Source organism: Ictalurus furcatus, chromosome 14, assembly GCF_023375685.1.
Source record: "Ictalurus furcatus strain D&B chromosome 14, Billie_1.0, whole genome shotgun sequence".
NCBI classification, from domain to species: Eukaryota; Metazoa; Chordata; class Actinopteri; order Siluriformes; family Ictaluridae; genus Ictalurus; species Ictalurus furcatus.
This window is the reverse complement of record NC_071268.1, coordinates 22,902,149-22,926,349: the sequence shown is the minus strand read 5'-3', so window position 1 is coordinate 22,926,349 and position 24,201 is coordinate 22,902,149. Positions and strand designations below refer to the sequence as shown.

Below are 24,201 nucleotides of genomic sequence, written 5' to 3'. Positions count from 1 at the left end.
GATGGTCTGGGGTGCAGTTGGTGTTCCAGTTCATCCCACAGGAGTTCAGTGGGGTTGAGGTCAGGGCTCTGTACAGGACACTCGAGTTCTTCCACTCAAACCTTGGAAACCATGTCTTCATGGACCTCGATTTGTGTACAAGGGCCTGGCCCACCCAGTCATGAGTTTTGCCCACCCACTAGCCCAGGGCCAGTACCATGGAAACAAGTTTAAAAAATATTGAATATTGTGACATTTTCCCATTAAATAAAATTTCCCCACCCTCCTCTTAAGTAGGAAAATGGTCGCAAGCATTCTCACACTTTCATTCTTGCATTTGTGAATGCTCAGCAGACCTTGCTCAGTTATTTTGTCTGTTTAAACTCTTCATCTGTAGTGGAAAAATTCATGTTGTGTACTACATACAGTTTGGGGTGAGATTTAGTATAGAAAATTTAGTAACATATTCCATTTTACACCCACAAATTATTCCAAGTAGTCACTGTTGCACCATAACCAACAGATGTCACCAAAGTCATACCAGTTTTGAGTCTAGCGAAACACATTGTATTAATAAGGTAAGACTATAAAAATCTACACTTAGATAAAATGGAAAATATACATTCACTAAGCACTTTATTAGGAACAGTATTTTAATAATGGGTAGGGTCTCACTTTGCTTCTTAAAACAGCCTCAGTACTTTGTGGCATGGATTCCACAAGATGTTGGAAACATTCCTTTCAGATTCTGGTCCATGTTTGCATCACACATGATTGCATCACACAGTTCCTGTAGATTTTTCAGGTGCACTTTCATGCTGCGAATCTCCCGTTCTACCACGTCCCAAAGGTGTTCTACTGGATTCAGAGCCGGTGACTGGGAAGGCCACTGAAGAAAGACTTAAAAGAGAGCCAGTATACAGTCCAAGCATCTACTGTTTGAGGAGCTAGTAGTGATACATGTACTGCAGTGCTAAATAGCCAATAGAAGCAAGTTGTAGGAAGAACAGTGAGAGAAGCAAGTAAGCACAATAGTTGGGCTAAGTGTTGGTACACAAGTGGGCAAGAACATCGTTCACAAAGCAAGAAGTCGAATGCTTAAGTCATGAAAAATATTAATACAGACTAATAACAATAATATACGTATATTTGTAACTGTGAGATACATAGATTTATAAAGCTAATCACATGGCAAAGAGAACAGACTTTGATAGACCTGTGCTGTAGACCCTGATGCCAGGTGTCTCTTTAGGGGTACTGCCACACCCAGATCAGCACCACGGCCAGCAACTTTATAGATACCACTGGGCAGCTTCATAACAACAACAAATGTGTAATCAAGGAAGGGCCAGATCCAATTGCCTTGGTCATGGGGCAATGACTACCCCGAACAGTTTTTGTGACAGACAAAAAAAAGCTGCATCACAGGGACAGTGAATACACTGTTCAAAGCCAGGCTCTTTTTTAACTAAGGTAATCTGCCCTCCAGCCTACCAAAACAGCACCTGGATTGCCACGCATACACACTCCCTTCAAGGACTTCTCGACAACAAGCACCAACACTCAATAATTCCTTCCCTTACCTTCTTCCTTCAACAGTAAATAAACTAGATCAATGCCTTGTGTGAATAACCCATGACACTTATCACAGTCGACAGCAACCTCAGCAGGAGCAGTGGCTAGTAGTCTAGCAGCCTCACAGTCTGGTATACAGTAGTACCCAGTATAGTAAGTTGCTCATCACTTACTCTAGACAATGACGTGGAGTCATGACTCGACTGGTGCATGACCCAAGAATGGCTATGGGTCACTGTCTGCCTACCCTTCCCTTCAGATTTGTGAAAAGCTTGGGAAAGTCAACCACATAAGTAAGCAGGCAGTATGGAAAGCACAGAGTGCACCAGAGCCACCTTCTTGATAAAGCCAAATGAAAGAAACCATTACTCCCTAGCCTTTTAGGGAGAACCCCTCCTGGGAATGGGTACCTGAGCCCTAGTCTTCTCCTTGCAAAATTAATCAATGCCCACCATCCCCCGCTCTCTAATTAGGGGAAAGTCCCGATTGACAGGCTGCAGTCTAGCCCAGGAAAGACTGGGTTGGAGCCAGTATGTGTTAGTAGACTCAGGTGTTGTATTATCTTTCAACCATCTATCTCCTCTGACTGCCCACATTTGCGCCATGGAAACTCTCCACGAGACTTGCACATGACGTTCCCACAGTGTTCTTAAATATAGAAAGGCCCACTTGGCCCACATGCACCTCTCATACAGCTACATGGATGAATAGGTGATGCTCTTAGTGGACAAACACAACAAGAACCTGGGAATATTGACATGCATTTGAACTCTCTACCTGGCAAACAACTACTGTCTGGCAGGTATTTTCATTGACTCTTTAACCATTTTCCCTGGACTGTGGTTCTGTCTGCAAGTGTCTCTAAACAGGCTTTATACAATATTTGACAAAAACAAACAAACAAACAAACAAACAAACAAACAAACAAAAAAAAAACAGCAATGCCATGTTTGAATTTTACAAATAGATTTTTAATGTTTACAGATAGTGTGGGTTTTTTAAATACATCCTATTAATCTGTTGAAAAGAAGTCAAAAATGACAAAAGGTTTTTGTATCTGGATACATCTTTCCTTTTAAATGACGTTATGTGCTGTCTAAAGAACTGTTGCCTAACCAGTTCTGACCTGTGCTAGCATAAATTCTGCAACATTTCCCCTGATACGGTATTGTTAAAATCCCTTTCCAATGAAATATTATGAAAACAAAATGGAATTTTCATGTGTGCAATTATTATTTTAATCCACAACATATTTGCTATTCTCTAAGCACTCAATTACACACCAACGCCAATATTCTTTCAGTTCTTGTCACTGTGGGTAGCATGAACAAAAATGCAGCATTTGGGCTATTAAATTGTGTTTGCAACCTTGACCACAAACTGTTAAATAATATACAGTATGTTCAGAAAGTCTGTAGCTAAGGCACAGGTATTGACTCTTGGCTTAGGTTTGACAAAGGCAGTTAAATCAGATTCCTTTCATCCATGTGTCTGACATATCTGCAATCCTTAAAGTATAAATAGCATAAATCACACCCAAACTGACAAGACAACATGTTCATATACCAATGCATCCATTATAATAAATAATAATAACGTCTGATGATAATGTAATGATAATGTCTAATCATAGTAAATCTATTAGTACTAACCTAGGATTATGAATTGAATTGAACTCGCAATTCGTCTTAAGACAATTCTTTTCAGTACTGCAAGTACAGTAAGTGCTGAAACTGCAGGATAGTGTAATTATACAACATGTAATTACATGTGCTTTAATGAGCTTTAGTGAAACAGCTAATTATGAAAATCAACACACACATACTATTTCTTTCATTGTGTAACTACAAAGTTACACAATGAATGAACTGTTTCTACCAACATAACTGTACTGTCCACAGGAAGCACCATGAACAGACACTAGATGACACGAAGGTCAGGATGTCAGTTATTGAAAATCATAACCGTCAAGTGTGCATGTGGTTTTAGAGGTTCTACCTGAGACTAAAACCTGTCATATGGGCTAAGATTTCATACACTCCAAAACAAGGGGTTCTGTCTCTGAGTACTACCCCTGGGTAAATGGTTAAATCTCCTCGGTGCTGTGGCACCAACAGAAAGAAGATTGGGACATAGAAAACATGTTCACATAGATGTTTCTCTTCATGACAGTACATTCTGCTAGCTGGCTAACCATTCCACTATTTTAAATTGTACTCAATTGAATAAATCCCAACTATTTGACAAGATTTTATATATTAACAGAGTCTTGCTTTAGTATAAAAATATTACACCATTAAAAACAACTATAAGTGTATATGGTGCCCACACTACCCATGTTGGTGATATGAATGCAATTTCAAAATATTTATCACATGATATACAGGCAAAAATTGCATTTAGGTCCCTTTAAAAGGAAATATGGCCACTGTCACTGTATTTGTGAAAATAAATACAAATGTAGAGCTGTCCATTTCTTACAGCGCTTTCAGATCCAGCTTGAAGGATCAGCGTAAAGGTTTGCTATGTACCAATAATTAATTTTTTTTTTTTGTTTTTTTTTTTTGTTTTTTTAATTGTTCTGGTTAAGACAGTTTACATGCTAATCATATGCTATAAACATAACATACAGGTACAGTAGAATATTCTTCTGATACCTGAGTATCATGAGAGAGGGGGGGCATCTGAAGCGAGGTGAGCGTTCATCTCTCAGATAATTGAATCTTTCACATATATGGAGGCTTACATTCAGATGCGCCAAATATATACATGCATATACTAATTCCATGCCAAAAGCAAAATTCTTATTGAGAAAAAAAAAAAGGCAGGAGGAATTAACCCAACAGCATCGGCTTGACTTTTCTGCCTATATTTCATGGAAATGTTAACAGTGCGACGATTATCTTGCCATATTACAATTTCTAAAGTATTTGTGAATTATTGGTCTAATGCAGTTATTGATGATGTCTCTGGCCGAATGTTTTGTTCAACTGATTCTGACACAAATGAGGGCTATTTGCTTATTAAATAAAAATTACATAGAGAGATTAGTTTATAAAACCTTAAAAACCAATTTAAACCAGGGCAATTGAATGTTCTTTCCATCCTATTGCATACTAGTTTTGTATTGTACTAATGTATTAAAATACTTTTTACATCTTTGCCTACACCTGATTTCAGAAAGTTAAATAAATAAAATTGTTGCTCTAAATAAATTTAATTAAAATGTGTCCACCAGAAAATCACCCATCTCCTAATCTACACTGCATGGCCATAAGTTTGTGGACACCTGACCATCACACACGTGTTCCTTCCCCAAACTGTTGCCACAAAATTGGATGCACACAACTAAATAGAATATTTCCCTTCACTGGAACTAAGAGGCCCAGACCTGCTCCAGCATGACAATGCCCCTGTGCACAAAGCAAGCTCCATGAAGACATGATTTGTCAAGGTTGGAGTGGAAGAACTCGAATGTCAACCTCACTGGACACCTTTGGGATGAACCGGAACACCGACTGCACCCCAGTCCTCCAGACATCAGTGCCTGACATCACTAATGCTCTTGTAGCTGAATGAACACAAATCCCCACAGCCACTCTCCAAAATCTACTGGAAAGCCTTCCCAGAAGAGTGGAGGGGATTAAATCTGGAATTCAACGTTCAACAAACATGGGTGTGATGATCAGGTGTCCACATACTTTTGGCCATAGTGTTTCATCACTCCACATAGGCCTAAATGTTTATTAAAAATTTGTTGTGATTAATCTGCCACCAGCCTTCTTGATAAATACGCCCATCAAAGATTCCTTATTATTTCATATTCGAAATGTAGCTTGACTGCTTTGTGTGTTAATCTGTCATTTATTTTTCATTTATTTAAAACACTGATTGTCCCAGCCATTGATTACCGCTTGAAACTGCAGGGTTCTGAGTGCAAGACTGGAGCGACACAAATCCTCAGCCCTCCTTCAGGAAGAATTTCGCAATGCCCCTCTCACTAATACAGAGGAGCTGTGGCTAAACCGAGGGAGGACACTAGATCTCACCAGAAAGAAATAAGTTCCTGCAATAAGAAATTGCAGCAACCAATGGCCCCAAAAGACCTGCTTTATTAAGCTTCAAGTTCTACATTTACAGCAGAAATGCTAGCTGTTTAAAATCTAGAAAAAGGCGCAAATTAGTTTTGTTCCAAGACTTAGATAGTATACATATGACTGGATTTTGTGTTGCAGAGCATCTCATGGAAACTGGATAGATGTGTAGAGTCCAGTGAAAAGCTTGGGTACCAGCACTAGAAAAATCAGGACAGGTGGTATCACATATATTGCATCCAGGTTTACACCAAGAAAAGAACGCAGAGTCTAGAGGTGATCACTAATCTATTAAGAGCTTTTAAGGTGGTTTTGCTACTAATAAGAAAGCGCCCTGCCATAAGCAAATTAATAATTTTTAAATTTCTTTCTTTCTTTTCTTTTTTTTTTTTTTTAGCAAAATGTAGGAACTTGTGAAATATCAAGTTTAGCTTACAAAAAAAGGAGTGTAATAACATTTTTTTTTGTTGTTGCATATTTTACATTGCTTCACTGCATCAGTATCTGGCTGTCATTGATGCAATGACAAACACTGAGCTGACATCAGGCAAACGATTTTGAACCTGAGCGAACTAACCAGGTGTTAATAAAACTGCCTTGGAAATATATCAGAGGCAACATAATAAAACATCCTAGAAATACTTCTGACACATTATCAGCTCTACCTTGTCTATTATATTTAGAAACAGAGGCACAAACTGACCCAAACTCATGACCTTTACTCTAACTGAGCAGCCTGATTCATACAACCCCAGGAACAAATGCTAACATTCATGCCACAAATATTTCAAGATTATGAAGGGTCATTTGACTGTTGTGTACATAATAATCATGAGTTGGTGAACTTATTATGAATTTTTAGAAAACACATTTACAAGCCCTGTAGTTTCTTTTTTTTTTTCAACCTGATATGAACCCACTTGTTGCTATCTTCTGCACATTTATGTAATACAGATTTCATGTTCCTATTCTTGCTGAACAACCAAACCATTACTATACCACTACTGCATGTCTTGGATATACAAAGGCTTCGCCAGGTCTGTGTCACGCAAATGCACCCTTATTTGTGTTTAAAGGACATATTGCTGTATCAACAAGCCTGATTTTGTAGGCTTGTTTTCACAGTCTCTAACCCATGAAGAAGTTCACGAAGATTAGTGTACATTTTTAGAAAGTATAATAAACCATGAGTCAAAAAAAAGTACAAATGAAACTTTAGTGCAGTGTGAATTAGGACTATCCTGACACTGGTCCTTTCTAAAGAAATCCCCTCTACCTGATTTCCATCCCTTCTGTACAGCTGGCTGGCATTTACTTTCTGGACACCACTGTCTCTTGTGCATAGTGGTTTATTGGCAGCCCTTCCGATAGGGTTACGCTGTGTCTTTAACAAGGACAGATTCCGGAGTCCCCTGAGAGCATTTCCTAATTTTTTAGGAACAAATGAACATCTGAGGTGTCAGAGAAGTCCTCGCCCTCAATCACTAGAAAAGGTTTAGGGCTAAATCCACTCCCTTGGTCTCTTGTTCCTTTACCATGCCCTGTACAATTTAGTAGCTCATGAGTATCCTTTAGTACATGTCTTTGTAGATTTCCTGGAGCAGAGGATGCAGTGACGTGTCCTCCATTTTCTTGATCTCTTGCACTAACTGGGCATGCTCTGTGACTAGCTGACGCAGGTCAGCTAGTTTCTGCAGGAGTTTAGGGAAGAGGAAGGAATTGTCTGGGTGGTTATTCTGTAGGTGGAGCTGCAGGACGTGGACGATGCTCTCCTGCATCCGCTCGATGTATGGGACATTCATCAGGCCTGGGCGATCTGAGTGACAAGAAGGATCGGTTTGAAGAGACCCGGTCAGTCCAAGCACAAAACTCATCTGATTTATTCAAAGTTTGTGGCAACACACTACACAGCATGAAGAATGGAAAACTAAATGTGTCCACAAGGTAGGCAGTCTGTTATTCAATTCATGTCTCTTACCTCCACAGCAGATGATGGCTGCCACAAACAGGGCCAGGTCACTGTCATCCAGTCCCAGTGCATTGAACTTCATGGCAAACTGGAACTTGGGCTCCATCATGTCACTAATAGGTCGTCGCAGGCTCTTTAGGAACTCTCGTGTGATGAAGCCACTGCCATAGGCAACCAGCAATCCATCTTTATTCATGCAAGAGGCCAGCATGGCAAAGAGTGCCTCATACACACCATATTTTAACAGTGTTACCTAAGAAAGAACACCAAATATACAGTATAATGTTAGAAAGAGGACAGTTAGGAGGGAAGTGTTGTGATTAAGGGTGTTTTCATTCCGTTTTTTAAAGAGTGCAGAGAAGAACATTTATGGAGATTTGGCCCAATAGGCTAGTCTGACTGGAGAGAACACCAGTAAATTAGTGCCAGAATCATTTAAACATGCCCTACTGAAAAAGCATTGCCATTGTAATGCCTTGAATTCACTGGAAAGCCATTCCATTGGCCTCCAAATAGCAAAAATGTCAAGCTCCATATGTACTTTCAAGCTCTCTCTTTTGTTTGCTGTTTGTCATAGCACCAACCTGGTCATTCAGGTCGAGGTTGCAGAAGCCTGGAACAGACTTGGCAAACTCAGTGAGCTCTGTGACGGTCTCCACCGACGTGTACTGGCAGCAGTGGAAGATCCGCACTTCTGCATCCTTATCAAGCAGTCCACCTGCAGTGCCAACCATCTTTGCCACCAGAGTCTGCTCGGCTAGATGCAAAGTCTCCATGTCATGGATTACAAAGGGCTGGAATACAAAAAAAAGACTAAGAAGACCAAAATTTGAGTAACATATTTTCAATGTAGAGAGACCAGTGTTATTCACGTTCCCCTTAATGTCTGTATAAGTAGCACTATTTTATCCCTCCTTACTGACAGGTGAGGTGAGAATCACCTATATACTTTCTCATGCAGAAACTGTCAACAAGTCAGGAAGGGGCCTTATGCTGAAGTATTTGATAGAAATACCATTGTCATCTTTTCTCTTTCTACTTCTTTCCTCATATAAGTCGGACCTTAGCTGGACTCTGCTAACATGCATACAGGGGCTGGAGTTGGGTTGCATTCCACTTCCTGCTAACCCTTCCTGATGAGCAGGCCTGTGGCTAAGCAGCTAAGGCAGTCAAGTATTCTGCCTGCTGACAACTGTTTAGCATGTTATGTTAGTTAGACTGCTAATCCACAACAGTTGGGCTGGAGTTGTGTCTCCATCTGTGTGCCCTCATTCTCTTTGCTGGTTAAGGGAGCTGAGGATGAACAAGCCTTGGCACTGCCCATATTAGAGAAGCGATTTTCAGTTTGGACATCCCCAGCTGCAAGCTAAACAGCCTGCAAGTCATAAATGTCCATGCCCGGTGAAAACTGACAAGCAGAGTAAGAATCGGAAAAAAGCCACCTGAGTCACTTTCTAGGCAAGTGGACAACCTGACATCAGACATGGCTCAGTTATCCTTGAACCGTTGTCACGCACAGCAGAAGCTCTCGCTGAGTCCTACTAATAGGATGAAAACCAATTCTCCTTCCTGCACCTTATTTCAGCAATGTGAGGATGCTATTTGTATATTCAGTATTTCCAGTCTGATAAAGAACCTGGAGTTCAACTGCGATGTGGCTTCTGCCTCCTTTGCATACAACACTGGTATGCTCCAACCTGCTGAGTTCCTTGATATTCCTAGTAAGCACACTACAGTACTATTAAGACTGGACAGTGCCAATTCTATCTGTCCATCACAAGGAGCTGTATAACAGAAAGCGGCCTAACAGGTGACAGACATCATCACCATCGCCTACAGGGGCTGGTCACCAGGCCCCTACAGTGATGTGCCACTCTACAAAGAACATCTCCTCCTTCTGAGGATTTCTTAGAGGCATGCTGTTCCAGGAAAGCTATACTGCTGCATTACCCTGTACCCTCTCCAGATTCTACAAGGTTAACATTACTGTGCCCCTTCTCCAGATTCTACAAGGTTAACATTACTGTGCCCCTTCTCCAGATTCTACAAGGTTAACATTACGGTGCCCCTTCTCCAGATTCTACAAGGTTAACATTACTCTGCCCCTTCTCCAGATTCTACAAGGTTAACATTACTGTGCCCCTTCTCCAGGTTCCTCAAGGTTAACATTACTGTGCCCCTTCTCCAGGTTCCTCAAGGTTAACATTGTGCCTCCCAGTCGTGTGAGTGTGGAATTCATCTCCGAACAGCATTACAGTCAGCTCTAAGGTGGATCAGTTCCTCATGACAATATGACATAAGTTATTACAGGCGATTATTCGCTCGTCGTGGTTATCTTGTGCTTATAGAACCACAGTTACATACATAACTAGCAAACACTTTTCATATGAGCTGTAGAGATTCCATGTAAAAAAAAAATACTATGCACATCATTCACTGCTTGTTATACAAGGGAAATAAAGACAAAATATATTAAATATGTGTAATGTTACAAACATTACCCCATAATGACAACGTGAAAGAAGTTTGTTTGAAATCTTTGCAAATTTATTAAAAATAAAAAACAAAAAAGCACATGTACATAAGTATTCACAGTCACAGCTCAATACTTTGTTGAAGCACTTTTGGCACCAATTACAGCCTCAAGTCTTTTTGAGTATGATGCTACAAGATTGGCACACATATTTTTGGGCATTTTCTCCCATTCTTCTTTGCAGGACCTCTCAAGCTCCATCAGGCTGGATGGGGAGCGTCAGTGCACAGCCATTTTCAGGTCTCTCCAGAGATGTTCAATCGGGTTCAAGTCTGGGCTCTGGCTGGGCCACTCAAGGACATTCACAGAGTTGTCCTGTAGCCACTCCCTTGTTACCTTGGCTGTGTGCTTAGGGTCGTTGTCCTGTTGGAAGATGAACCTTCGCCCCAGTCTGAGGTCCAGAGCGCTCTGGAGCAGGTTTTCATCAAGGATGTCTCTGTACATTGCTGCATTCATCTTTCCCTCGATCCTGACCAGTCTCCCAGTTCCTACAACTGAAAAACAACCCCACAGCATGATGCTGCCACCACCATGCTTCACTGTAGGGATGGTATTGGCCAGGTGATGAGTGGTGCCTGGTTTCCTCCAGACATGACGCTTGCCATTCAGGCCAAAGAGTTCAATCTTTGTTTCATCAGACCAGAAAATTTTATTTCTCATGGTCTGAGAGTCCTTCAGGTGCCTTTTGGCAAACTCCAGGCAGGCTGTCGTATGCCTTTTACTGGGGAGTGGTTTCCATGTGGCCACTCTACCATACAGGCCTGATTGGTGGAGTGTTGCAGAGATGGTTGTTCAGGGAGGTTTTTGGTCACCTCCCTGACTAAGGCCCTTCTCCCCCGATCGCTCAGCTTGGCGGGGCGGCCAGCTCTAGGAAGAGTCCTGCTGGTTCCAACCTTCTTCCATTTACGGATGATGGAGGCCACTGTGCTCATTGGGACCTTCAATGCTGCAGAAATGTTTCTGTACCCTTCCCCAGATCTGTGCCTCTATACAATCCTGTCTCGGAGGTCTACAGACAATTCCTTGGACTTCATGGCTTGGTTTGTGCTCTGACATGCATTGTTAACTGTGGGACCTTATATAGACAGGTGTGTGCCTTTCCAAATCATGTATAATCAACTGAATTTACCACAGGTGGACTCCAATCGAGTTGTAGAAACATCTCAAGGATGATCAGTGGAAACAGGATGCACCTGAGCTCAATTTTGAGTGTCACGGCAAAGGCTGTGAATACTTATGTACATGTGCTTTTTTTGTTTTTTATTTTTAATAAATTTGCAAATATTTCAAACAAACTTCTTTCACGTTGTCATTATGGGGTATTGTTTGTAGAATTTTGAGGAAAATAATGAATTTAATCCATTTTGGAATAAGGCTGTAACATAACAAAATGTGGAAAAAGTGAAGCGCTGCGAATACTTTCCGGATGCACTGTATGAAGTGTGCGCAACAAAGAAAGTCCACATTCATTAACATAGGAGTGCAGTGATTGAGATGGTTTGCTCAGGCATCAGTCATTAAATTATCTCCATTCAATCAGGGTCAGGGTTGCTGTGATTAAAATCACATATTTGTTTATATTTTATGGATATAGAACAAACAACGTTCATTAGAAAATTTGACAGGCACGTCCAAACAAAAATAATAACTGTGGAACTGGGCAAATTCATGAATTAAGATGCCATGAATTCAGAAGCAGGCAGGATTGGTCAGAATTAATTATGGATTTAAAAAAAAACTGTCTCATGCACACCTCTAACAAGACATGACGTATATAAAACGCAGCCTCATCTTACTGGTGTGTTTGTTTTGCCTGTCAGGATGGTCCGCGCTTTAGATTTGTTCATGCTGAAGTTCTTCAGATAAGCCTCGTAGATCTGTTTGGCCAGGGTTTTCTGGTCAGCTAACTGAGGATTCTCCACCTCCCTCTCCCCAGTTAGTATCTCTGCCTTCAGCTTCAGCTTCTCGGACTGGGGCATTCGGCCAAAGCGGATGGCTGCATGCAAAACAGAGCACAATGTCTCAGGTCAAGAACATGTTAAATACTTAATTTGCTGGCTGGTTATATCTTGATTGTTACTTAATGGATCAGTATTTTTTTTTTATAACATATTGCTTGCAACATCCCTACTTGGAGGTATATGTGTGAGTGAACTATTGTTGAATCAGCTTGAAATTCATCAATTAGACTGAGCACATCATTGCTTTTTTCTTCTTTTGGATTAGGGAATGCACTTTATAGATTTGAGTCAGTCCTGAGAGTAAATTATTGCAAGCCTGAACACACTATTTGCAAATCCTGACTCTGTATGTCTGGTGTCTTGGTAATAGACCCTAAGGAGTGGTGTAACTCAAAATTCAAGCTGGATTCTATCCAAAGATGAAAATCCTTGCATATTATCGTGTGACAAGTTCATGATGACCCAGAATTTGGCTGATGTTAAGATTTCAGCTTACATTTCAGAATCATTTTATCAGGAATGGAACCTTACTGACTGGCTCTATCTATCAGCTGAGGTTGTCCAAGTATATAGTTCACTTTTACTAGCCAGAAGAGCTGCCATGTTATTCATGGAAAACATCCTCATTTTTATACTAACCATACTAACCAAATATTCAGACATTATATCTCATGAACTACAGCATTAAGTGCACTGAAATTGGATGGTGGTTTTGTTGCTGATGATGCACCAGCAGATGTGTAGCTCAAGAATAAGAATATTTGATAGCCTTGCTCTGAGAGGATTGATCCCCTTGGCCAGTCTAGCACAAGTACTGCCATGTCAATGAATTACTTTTACATAGGTTTTCATATACTCAAAAAAGACATGATTTATTATAGTAGTATGTATAATTTATCTGTATACATGGTACTCCCAGTCTTCTACCAACATCGTATAACATTTATTGGAGTTTAAACTTCCATCTGAACTGGGACAACTAGCTTAAAATATTGAGATGTTAAAAAAAAAATGCACATAGTCACACATGAACAAGTGGACTGAGGAAGTGTATGGTAGAAACAAAATGAGCCACTGCACTAAAGCTGAAGTGCAGGTGTTATTATGTACGAGTTAGATGTACGAGTTATATGGGACTTAAAACACCCTTAACTCAGTTTAAAACATCTGTTCTGACAGAAGTAGTATGACAGCAAGATCACACAGCTGAACTTGAAAAAATGCTCAGTACAAAATCTTGACAATGATTATGTGCAAACTGATCAGTGTTTCACTGTTCAACTAAAATTTTTGGTCAAGGTCTAATTAAATATCCCATATAATTATAATTATAATTAAAAGCATCTTTAATGCCCAATATTAAGAACAACCTAAATATTACTTAGCAGTTAAAAGTACAATTAGCAATTGTAATTATTATAAGGGGGGCACGGTGGCCTAGTGGCTAGCACGTTTGCCTCACACCTCTGGGGTTTGGGGTTTAAATCCCGTCTCCGCCCTGTGTGCGCAGAGGTTGCATGCTCGCCAGTGCTTCAGGGGTTTCCTCCAGGTACCCCAGTTTCCTCCGCTAGTCCAAAGACATGCGTTGTAGGCTGTTTGGCATTTCCAAATTGTTCTTAGTACGCGAGTGTGTGTGTGTGTGTGTGTGTGTGTGATTGTGCCCTGTGATGGGTTGGCACCCCATCCAGGGTATCCCTTGCCCTGTCCCCAATGTGTCCCCTTCAAGCTCCCCCATGATCCTGCATAGAATAAGCGTTATGAAAAATGGATGGATGGAATTATTATAAAGCAAAAACATTCATAATTATTTATCTATGTCTATATATTATTCGGCAAGTTCAAATCACTGCTCATCCAGCTGGCAGTCTGACCCCACATGTTTCCTGAACCCTCACAGTCTGTTTTGACTCTGTTCCATGATGTCACTTGGACTCCCTTCACCCTTTCTGCTATTTATAGTGTGGCACCACTGAAGCTCTGTACAGCAGGGGGTTGAGGGTCAGCATGCCACGCTGTATGTGTACATAAAAAGGGGGGCTCAGTGCACAAAAAGTTTTTAGGTCAAGGACTTGGTGCACACCTCCTATGACTGCCCGAGCATGTGAACAAAGGGACATATTGTCGATCTCAAATGCCAAAAAATAATAGACCAAACATAATTTTTAGACTCAAAATTCTTTTGGAACCATGGACCTGGTGGCCCTTTTATTTGAATGATTAACCTACATAAGCAGTAATAAGAGGCAATGAGAGAAAGCTTAACTGAAAGCTGCTATCTGATCTTCAGAAGGGAAGCGCTGTGCTTGGTGCTTGGCCATGGAACACATTACTAAGCTAACACAGTGGGTCTGAGATAACTTGATTGTCGTTTGCATTGTTTTTTCTAGCAACAGGAAACTAGGATTTGAGATCTGATATCATGGTACAAAGCATACTAATAAAATGTCACCTTGCCCACTGCAGTGTCATTCTGAATGCAATCTATTGCTAAATAATGTACTGAGTATATCTTGAAGAGTGTTGTACAACCTGGTCATGTGATAGGCCATGTCACTGGAAGAGATGGGATAGTTTTAAGGCTTAGATCATTTGCCCAACACACGTTAGGCTCACAAGCCAAACTGTGCCTCCCTTGTAGTGTTCTTCACTAAACAGCGTGGTACGATGTGATACATTAATCTGTGAAAACATGAGTCCACATTTCGTTCTTATTTATAATTTGACAAGTGAGCTGCACCATAAACAATTACCCATACTGAAGCTGGATTCGTGTTGAATACGAAGTTGTTTCGCCAGGGTACCAAGAGTATCGAACAAGGACATTTCGGGTAAACCAGAAGTAGTTGTCACTTGAGTCGGACAAGTCTGAAAAATCACTTGGGCTGCACGTAGTAGTATGTCAAAAATAATTTATATAAGATATGAATTCATAAATCTCAAAATGGTGGCTCTATTATGCAAATCCAGCCCCTCGGTAAACCTGGCCTATGTGTTTTTAATGTTCTGGAGACAAAGATCACACATCATTTACACCAATTCTGTCAGATTTTAACAGCCATTTCAACGATATATTGTCACTGGTTTGGGTGAATAATCTAAATAGGCACCTGATCAGACTTTTTTCCCCCCCTTTCTTTAAATAAGCACTTTCCTATACAGAAATCTTCATTAATAGTGTCTGATCAAACATAGTGGAAGACCTGGAAAGTTCTGTTTGGTCACATGCGTTATGTTTTTTTTTCTTTCCTTCCACCAAAAAAACAAAAACAAATGCTAAATAAAAGGAAATCACACTTTAACACTCCTCCATTGTTCTTATTGCTTTTAGGGTTTTTCCAATTAAGATCTGCAGAGTGCAAGAAATAATGTTACCACAACACAACCTTCAGAGAACCCCTTCGACGCTTTCAGGTACCATCATACGATAGGAAATAAATACTACGGCATAGATAATTCAGGGTTTGGATTAGTAGCTATACTGTGCTGTGCCACACTGTTCAGTGGAAACGGTGCTACTGCTTATCCACATATACACTAATTCATAATGAAGGAATAAAACATAATGATAATGAGTCTTTATTGGTCACATATACATTAGAGCACAGTGAAATTATTTTCTTCACATACCCCAGCATGTCAGGAAGTTGGGGTCAGAGTGCAGGGTCAGCCATGATACAGTGCCCCTGGAGCAGAGAGGGTTAAGGGCCTTGCTCAAGGGCCCAACAGTGGCAGCTTGGCATTGCTGTGGCCTGAACCCCCGACCTTCTGATCAGTAAACCAGAGCCTTAACCGCCAAGCCACCACTGCCCCTGACATGACAGGACATGCTCTGTAAGAAAATAACCAAAGATGGGGTGGTGTACTGCCTCCATGTAGTCGTTTTCTTATAACGCCTATTTCCTTGGGGCAATAACAACAACAATAAATGTTTAAGATTTTTAACAGACCCCACAGTATAGGCCTAGTATAGGTGAGTTATGGCCATATAGGTGACTTATACTGTAGGCCATAAGTCACTTGACATAAGTCACCAAAAGGCCCACTATTTCAAGACACAGAAACATTTAGTGAATGTTTTTAACATAAACATATATAAACCGAGTGGTAGAGATGGCTCAATCAGGCTGAGTTAACACATTTTTCAATAAGATACATTGCATACTGGCATATTGTTCCTTCACCAGCCTCTTTATTTTTTTTCTCTCTCTCTCTTGAAGTTAATAAGGCAAAAAAAGCTTGTCATGCTACTGAGCAACTGCAATGTCCTCTGTTCTGAAGACTTGCCTTGCAGAAAACTTTAAATAAATAGATGTTGTTGTAAAGCTTCACCATGGCAGCAAGTATGCATTTTCTGTTCAAAATTTTTTTTTTTTTTAAATAATCCTTATACGGTATGACCATTGTGCTAGGTGTTGCTATAGAAGCAATAGTGTATTATAGTGCATTAATAGAAACCTGTGATTTGTTTTGTACTTCTGTAGAAGCCGTGCTGTTATAGAAAATTAATCACCTTCTGACCAGACAGACTTGAGAGTTCAACAGCAGTGCCTATATCAGGGTTTAATTGTGTGTGTGTGTGTGTGTGTGTTAATAGTATAACACTCACCATTGTGGGACATGCCCACAGCTAGGCACTTTTGAAAGCGGCAGTATTGGCACTTGTTCCGGTTCTTCTTTTGGATTTTGCAGTGGCGTTCACACTTGTCATAATCTAGCTTGAGGCGGATCGTGCGCCTGAAGAAGCCCTGTAGAGAGCAGAAATTCAAGAGTTCGCTGGATTTGATATCAGGTATCCCAAATATGGCAAATATAGAGATTGACAAGATTTACCTAGTGTATCAAACTGTAATTTATTTTTTTAACTCCCCGCCCCCCCCCAAAAAAAAGACTTGTTATTCTTCTTCTTATTATTATTATTATGTATTTAATTTTCATCAATTTAGTCTCTTCCATTTAGTATTGCACCTTGTAAGATATAGTTACACTGAGATTTTAATAATTAGCTACAGTTTATAACAAAAAAAATATTGTGTGAATTACCCTAATTAAATTTGATACACAGCTAATGATCAGTAGAAATTAAGTTAATGAATGACTGAAACAGCATAATCTCCTAGTAATTCTGTAATACAGAGCATATACTTCCTCTTTCAATATCTTGAATCATGTCTTATTGTACACATGTACTGTAACTGGAAATAACACACCTGTAGGAGGTTCCTCCTAAAATATTTTTTGCTTTGCCTTCTTAGGACAGCCTTTAATAGCTCTATCTAAAAGCCTACGAAATTCTATCAAAGGTTCCAAGTAAAATCCCTTTAGGAAACTTGTTACAATCATCCAAAGAACCCTTGACGAACCGAATCATAGAATGTTTAATAAAAGGCTCTAAAATCCCTTCAGAAAGCTAAAACTCGTAATCATCCAAAGAACCCTTGAAGAACCCTTTATGTGATGGGAAATAAATCCCAGACATGAATTTGTAACTGTGTATTAAATACAACTTACAACATTGAGACTTTAGACCACCAATAAATTATAAGAGCATTGAAAGCCCCACCTGGGATTCTACCCAGACTGCCTATGATTAAACAGCTATATCAATATACCAGACAAGTGCAAGTCCTGTCATCAGACCACACAATCGTAACAAACTTGAAATCACTTAACTTGCACAATCTGGATAAACAGTTAGTCACCAATAACCAGTGCCAGCAGTGTGGACACTCAAAGGGAGGCTGGCTGGCAGGCAGATGAGGGCCATTAACCAGAAATTTCTTCACTCCTATTTAGCCACTCTGTCCCAAGACACATCCATAATGTTACGAAAGTGAGATGATAGTGAGTACAGGGCATCCACTGGGACAGCAAGAACAGTGTATGTGTGTGTGTGTGCGTGCGTGTTTGCACGTATGTGTGTGTGTTGGTTGATTTGAGGACAAAAAGGTTGGGGGCACAAGTCCAGCAGGGAGACAGCATGCACGTGGCTGCCCTGGCCTAATCACGGGCCATGGACATGACTGTCCAGCTGAAACAGTGAGTGATGGTGTGTGTGTGTGTGTGTGTAAAGGCCTGTGCATGTCGGGGGGAGTAGATGGGAGTGTGTGCTGTGTGCAAGTGGCCAGATAGTGTGCTTGTTTCTGTTTTCTCTGGGGTGAAGTACATTTGAACGATCCTTAAACTGATGCATCTGCACAAAACACGCACGTAATCCACATAGGTGTACAAAACTGGCATTCACTTTTCCAAAGCATTCGAATAAAATATAATTATTTCCTATTATTGGCATTTTTAAAGCTCAATTTAAGACTTTTTTAAACTTGCATTTGACTGCTGATGTCTACTTTTATTATTATTATTATTATTATTATTATTATTATTATTATTATTGTTGTTGTTATTCTTATTAACTTTTTACATTTTTTCTGTGTACTGCTAATTTTGTGTACAGGGCTTTGAGAAGCTGCTTTTAAAGGCACTCTATAAAATAAAGTTTATTATTTTTATTATTATCATCATTACGGCCTCATAACACTAAAAGTAATCACTCCTAATATGTTTAATAGCAGTGGTAGCATTTAATACCATTATCTCTGGTTAAAGTTTTTGTTCTACGTAGGTAAAATAAGTGGCCAGTCCTCACTTATCCTGAAGAATACAACATGCTCTATTTGACCACGTGCTTTCTGCACCCGTATATTAATACATATACATACACATACACACACAACAAAAAAGATTTTGTGCAAATGAGGTTTGAATTTCACAGTAAAAAAGGAAAGTGCCTCTTGTCTCACCTTGCAACCCTCACAAGCATGGACACCATAATGATATCCTGAGGCTCGGTCCGCACACACACGACACTCCAGGTTTAGAGAAGCAGAGGTGAACTCCTCCTGTCCTGCTACGACCCCGCACACAACTGAAGACGGACTCGAGGCTGGAGTTAGAGCATCTATTCTCACACACACACACACACACACACACACACACAAATCAAATGAAGTTTTGTGTACAGTCAGTTTGACCTGTTTTATTAGACATTCAGCTACAAATGGTCAATTTACTCAGTTTAGATTTTAAAATTCTAGTGTCGTTGCATCATAAAGTGACAAATAATACACTCAAAAGACATTTCTATGTATTTTGTAATGATCTGCTGCTTGCATGGTACGAGAGAAGGAAACACTGATAGTTACACACAGACTCCAAGTATGTCTCGAGGCCACTTGTGTTGAGGATGCCTTGGATGAAAATGGCTAAATATAATTTCAAATGATGCACTCAAACTGTACTCTGTGAAGTGAGTAGAAACCAAAATATATTGTATTTTGGAAAGGGAATACACGTCCTGAAAACCTCGACTAGCATGTTGTTTCCTTTGGGGGGAAAAAAAAACACCTATGGGTTATGATGTACTAAGTTATGGCTTTTTGGGGGATAATGTTGTTTGAAACTAAGCACCAATACTAACCATAATGCAACAAGCCTTATACTATCACAGGACATTTGCAAAGAATCATTTAGCATTTCATGAAAAGTATTCAGAGCTACAGCAGTAAAGAAAAAACAAACAACAACAACAAACAAACCAATGAAAAAAACCCTATACACTACAGAATGCTGCAACACTTGGATTAATAAATCTATGTGGAAGCATTTCCTTGTAAGTAACTCAAAAACCATGCATGCTTATTGTTATATGTTAATTACAATGAATATTATCTTATTTTTCTCTTTTCCTTTTCAAATTTTACAGCTCTATTGATTCCCTATCAGACTGCCTGGGTGCCGCACACACCCTGCTTCTTAGCTCAATGTTTGCCTTGCAACCTGTGATTTATTAGTTTTGTGTCCTTCACACACATTGTCTTTAATGCTCTAATCTGTGCATTATCTTCCAAAATCAAAGCATTTCTATTATACCCAAGCGTGTAGGAGACACATATCGAGTGATATTTACTCATGTTATTCAAATCCATCTCTCGTGTGATGTACTGTAGATGAAGTTATTTTGAACGTGAACATAAAAATAGAGAGGATTCTTGTCAGCACTAAACTGAAGTACTACACAGGTGCAAATTTCGCATTTCGTAGGCTACAAAGCACCAAAATAAAGAAAAAGTTTCATTTTCTACATTCGTACATTGATGACAAGCATCTGCTAGCTTTATTCAAGCTTCTCTTTAGCTGCATTTGATCAAATTGACCTATTGACCTCTATTCTTTTGACAAAGAGTGAAGAAATATCAGAAAGGCATGCATTTTCCATTTGTTTAAAACAGCTACATTTATTCTTTTGGGTTTACAATCGAACTCCTATCGAAAAGGAAAATCTCATAGATACTCGTACTGTATTGCAGGCACAACTGAGTAATAATATATGAGAACGTTATCCAATTGGTCAGTATGAAACGGTCACCACGTCCCTGTTCCATTGCTAGATTCCTACCTGGCACCGTGGAGCTCTCGGAGCTGGAGCACAGGCCGGATGAGTGGTACTCGGATACATCTAGGTTGCTGAGTGCCTCTTCATTGATGGGCTCTGAGATGTCTTGGAGGTTTCCCGAAACCACGAAGTCCGTGTAGAGCGGGCTGTTCAGCACAGAGTCCTCCAGAGGGGACAGAGGACTGTAGGGGCTCTCTATGTCTACCATGTCGATGGTGGACTGGGTCTGAGGCCAACTCACACATCAGCCTACACATAGAGAAACACAGAAACAGAAGTGGTTGTTCAGTTTTCTGAAACTAAACAGAGTCCAGAACTACTACAGATTTAAATCACACTTATAAATGATCATAGTATCACAGATCTGATTTATCTAAGCGTTCACCCTAACTCCTTAGCGAATTCTTAACGAAATAAATCAGCAGTCATTAATCAGTTCAACGTACTAAATTGATGGTCAGTTCAACCCTGTCGAGAGTTGAGTTTTGTCTTTTATTTCCATTCTTATCTGTATTCAACTTGGGATGTGAGCACTCAAAATATCCTTATCTAAGTGTCTGTGTTGTGTCTGTCTGATGGTGCAGTTAAGCAGACAAGCCAAATGAGGCCAGGGTTATCAATAGTTAACATGCGCTTAGAGATGAATACATGAGTCTCTATATGTCAGGATAAACCAGGGGGCATTTAACTCTAACCTACATTTACATCTGGCAACCACACTATTTACATGCTGTTAAGGCATATGCACACTACGATCGAAAATGTGCTGCGCTAATAAAGGGTGCCGACAAAAATATCACAAACAGTTCACGTGTGGAATAGTACGCCACCATAACTTCAGCACTCGGAGCAATACTGTAGGGGCGGACGTTTACAGGATGTGTTCAAAGAATGGAAATCTTGCATCAAGCCTTGTCAAACGAACTGCATTAAAATGATTATTATTTTGTTACTTTCATAAAAGGAGAAGACAGCAGAAGGCAAAGAAGAGAGGTTTAGAAATTGAAGAATGAAAGCATAGGGAAACAATGGGAGGAGACTTAGGATCACTAGCCGAGACAACAGAGCTATGTTTGTCTCGGGGCAAGGTGTCTGAGTGGGTCATGACCCTGTGAAGCAGGAATGTACAATGTCATCAACTCACTCTGCAACAACACACAGACGGAGATATTTATCCTGGTCAGGGGTGCGGTGGATCCAGAGTCTATCCTGAGAACACTAGAGAACACCTACAGGCAATTCATTCACCCCTAGGGACTCACCAATCACACCAAGGGCAATGGTGGCTCAATACTTAAGGCTCTGGGTTACTGGCCATAAGGTTGGGGGTTCAAGCCCCATCACCGCTAAAGCTACCACTGTTGAGCAAACTCCTTAACCCGCCTTGCTCCAGGGGTACAATATATCATGGCTTACCCTGCACTCTGACCCCAGCTTCCTAACAAGCTGGGATATGCTAAGAAAAGCATTTTGCTGTAATATATATTATTGTACTTTATTTGCATATGTGACAAATAAAGGCTTCTACTTCAATCACCTAAGTGGACATGCGGAGAACGTGCAAAACTCCACACAGACAGCAACCTGAGCTCAGGGACTGAACCCAAGGCCCTGGAGCTGTGGGAGGGTAATGAGGGTAACGCTACCAGATGTGCCACAGTGTCTCCCACAACATAAGACGGTATGACAAAAGTGGACAGAAATATTTCACTATATATTGCATAATAGTGACATTATTCTTTGGTCCCATATTTCTGTCTACATACTGTATAGAGTTATGCTGACTGCTCTATAATAAAGTATATCTCAGATTACATTTAATCGAGGCCTGCAAGAAGACTGATGTTTAACCTACTCTTTGGAGCATTACATTAACTCAGTTTTATTATTAAGGCAAAGCCATAGTGCCACCTGGACACAAGGCACAGGATTTCATTTGGACACGCTTAGTGGTGCATGAACGCATTCTTTTAAAAATATAGTCTTAATTTCGTCTCGCTCTTCATTTGGTCTGGCCTCAATGTAAAATATTCAAGCATCTTTATTATCAACAATTTTCTCTTAACCAACTCTGTGTTCTTCTTCTGCTTGTCGCATGGATTTGAGAGACCCACAGTGTCTCACATGATGCTTGATTTATGCACTGGTGCAAGGATGTGTGATCAAAATGACAACCATGGTAGCTGTGGATATTGTTTGGCACTGAATTTTAATGCACACAAGGACAGGGAAAAACACAGTATGAAACCTGTCTTCTCAACGAGTAACTGGTTCGCAATGACGATCATATTACATTTACTGTCAGTTACAAGTTAATGCAGTACAGACCATTTCTAAATAGCCATGGTGCCACCTGGATACAAGGCATAGTATTTCATTTGGATGTCATAAAGCACATTATTTTATTTAAACGTATTATCTTAGTTTGACTTTAGACACTGATAGCATATCTGTATACACAATAGGCGTACAGTATATCCACCCCAAACTGAAACGAACATAGTTTAATCTATGCACAGTTTCTGTCAGTCCAATGCATTTGTAAAGATTAATATACTGTATGTCCAGAAATATTTCATATAGTTTACTGAAGAAAGAAATGCCTAACTCTTCTGGTTTACTAAATCAGGTAGTGTTCACCATGGCTTGGGATTAAAAAGTTTCCCACACCCAGTAACATTCCAATGGTGTGAGAAGTTACTGAATTATTAGCATGCAAGGAGGATAACACTGTGCATACACATGACCATTAAACTAGGACTAGGAAGCGTCTTCCTATTTACTCTTCCTAACAATGCCTACTATTCTACTTGACCTGTGGTGTTTTTAAGTGAATGACCACTTCTCCACCTCAGCATTCTAATGTTTGCCTATGAGCCATTAGAAATCAATTTCCCATACGATGATTCGTTAGTATTCGCCTCTACAACCGCCAGCTTTAATCGAAAAAAGGTTTCAGTCAACTCAAAATAAATAACAAATAAACGTATATGAGCAGGGTCCCAGTCTGTGTTCTCTGAAGTGACTGGACTGCTTTGTAAAATCAGAGACTGCAATATAGACGCCCTTTTAAAAAACGGCAAACTGTCTTAATGTGATGATTCGGCTATCTTTTTCTAGCCCACCGGTCATGTGAGTGCAACGTTTAGGGAACTGCATTGTCATGTTGTAAAATGTAGTATTTTAAAAGGGAGAAGTCCCTGACCCATGACTCGTCTATCTATATTACGTATAATTAAGTGGTCATGACTGTGATTTGTACGTGTTGTAAAAAATAGATGTACATAGATCATAAACTTTGGATGGTAAGTTTTTGAATCTATTGTGACTTAAACCCTGCTGACTTATCTAAAGCAAACAAATCACCTGAGTCTAAACTTATTTTCTAGTGAACACTTAAGAGGTGCTACTCAACAAGCTGGTCTGGTCTCGGTGAAAAATATCTTAACATCTTTATTATCAACCATTTTCACTTAACCAGATCTGTGTTCTTCTTCTGCTTGATGCGTGGATGTGAGAGTCCCACAGTGTCTCACATGATGCTTGATTTGTGATCAAAATGACAACCATGGTAGCTGTGGATATTGTTTGGCACTCACTTTTAATGCACACAAGAACAGGGAAAAACCAGTATGTCTGAT

General features: G+C 40.0%; 1 protein-coding gene across 1 annotated transcript in view; it reads right to left on the bottom strand.

Annotated features, from left to right (window-relative positions):
* Positions 1 to 598: 598 nt before the first annotated feature.
* pparab (peroxisome proliferator-activated receptor alpha b) overlaps positions 599 to 24,201 on the bottom strand; it is a 31,905-nt gene continuing 8,302 nt past the window's right edge. Inside the window, exons 2-8 of the mRNA XM_053641213.1 lie at positions 20,564 to 20,809; positions 18,909 to 19,066; positions 16,718 to 16,856; positions 11,947 to 12,146; positions 8,202 to 8,411; positions 7,627 to 7,870; positions 599 to 7,464 (exon numbers count right to left, since the gene is read on the bottom strand). Coding sequence (XP_053497188.1) covers positions 7,220 to 7,464; positions 7,627 to 7,870; positions 8,202 to 8,411; positions 11,947 to 12,146; positions 16,718 to 16,856; positions 18,909 to 19,066; positions 20,564 to 20,768 — 1,401 coding nt within the window. The 5' untranslated portion in view covers positions 20,769 to 20,809 and the 3' untranslated portion in view covers positions 599 to 7,219. The remainder of the gene's footprint in view (positions 7,465 to 7,626; positions 7,871 to 8,201; positions 8,412 to 11,946; positions 12,147 to 16,717; positions 16,857 to 18,908; positions 19,067 to 20,563; positions 20,810 to 24,201) is intronic.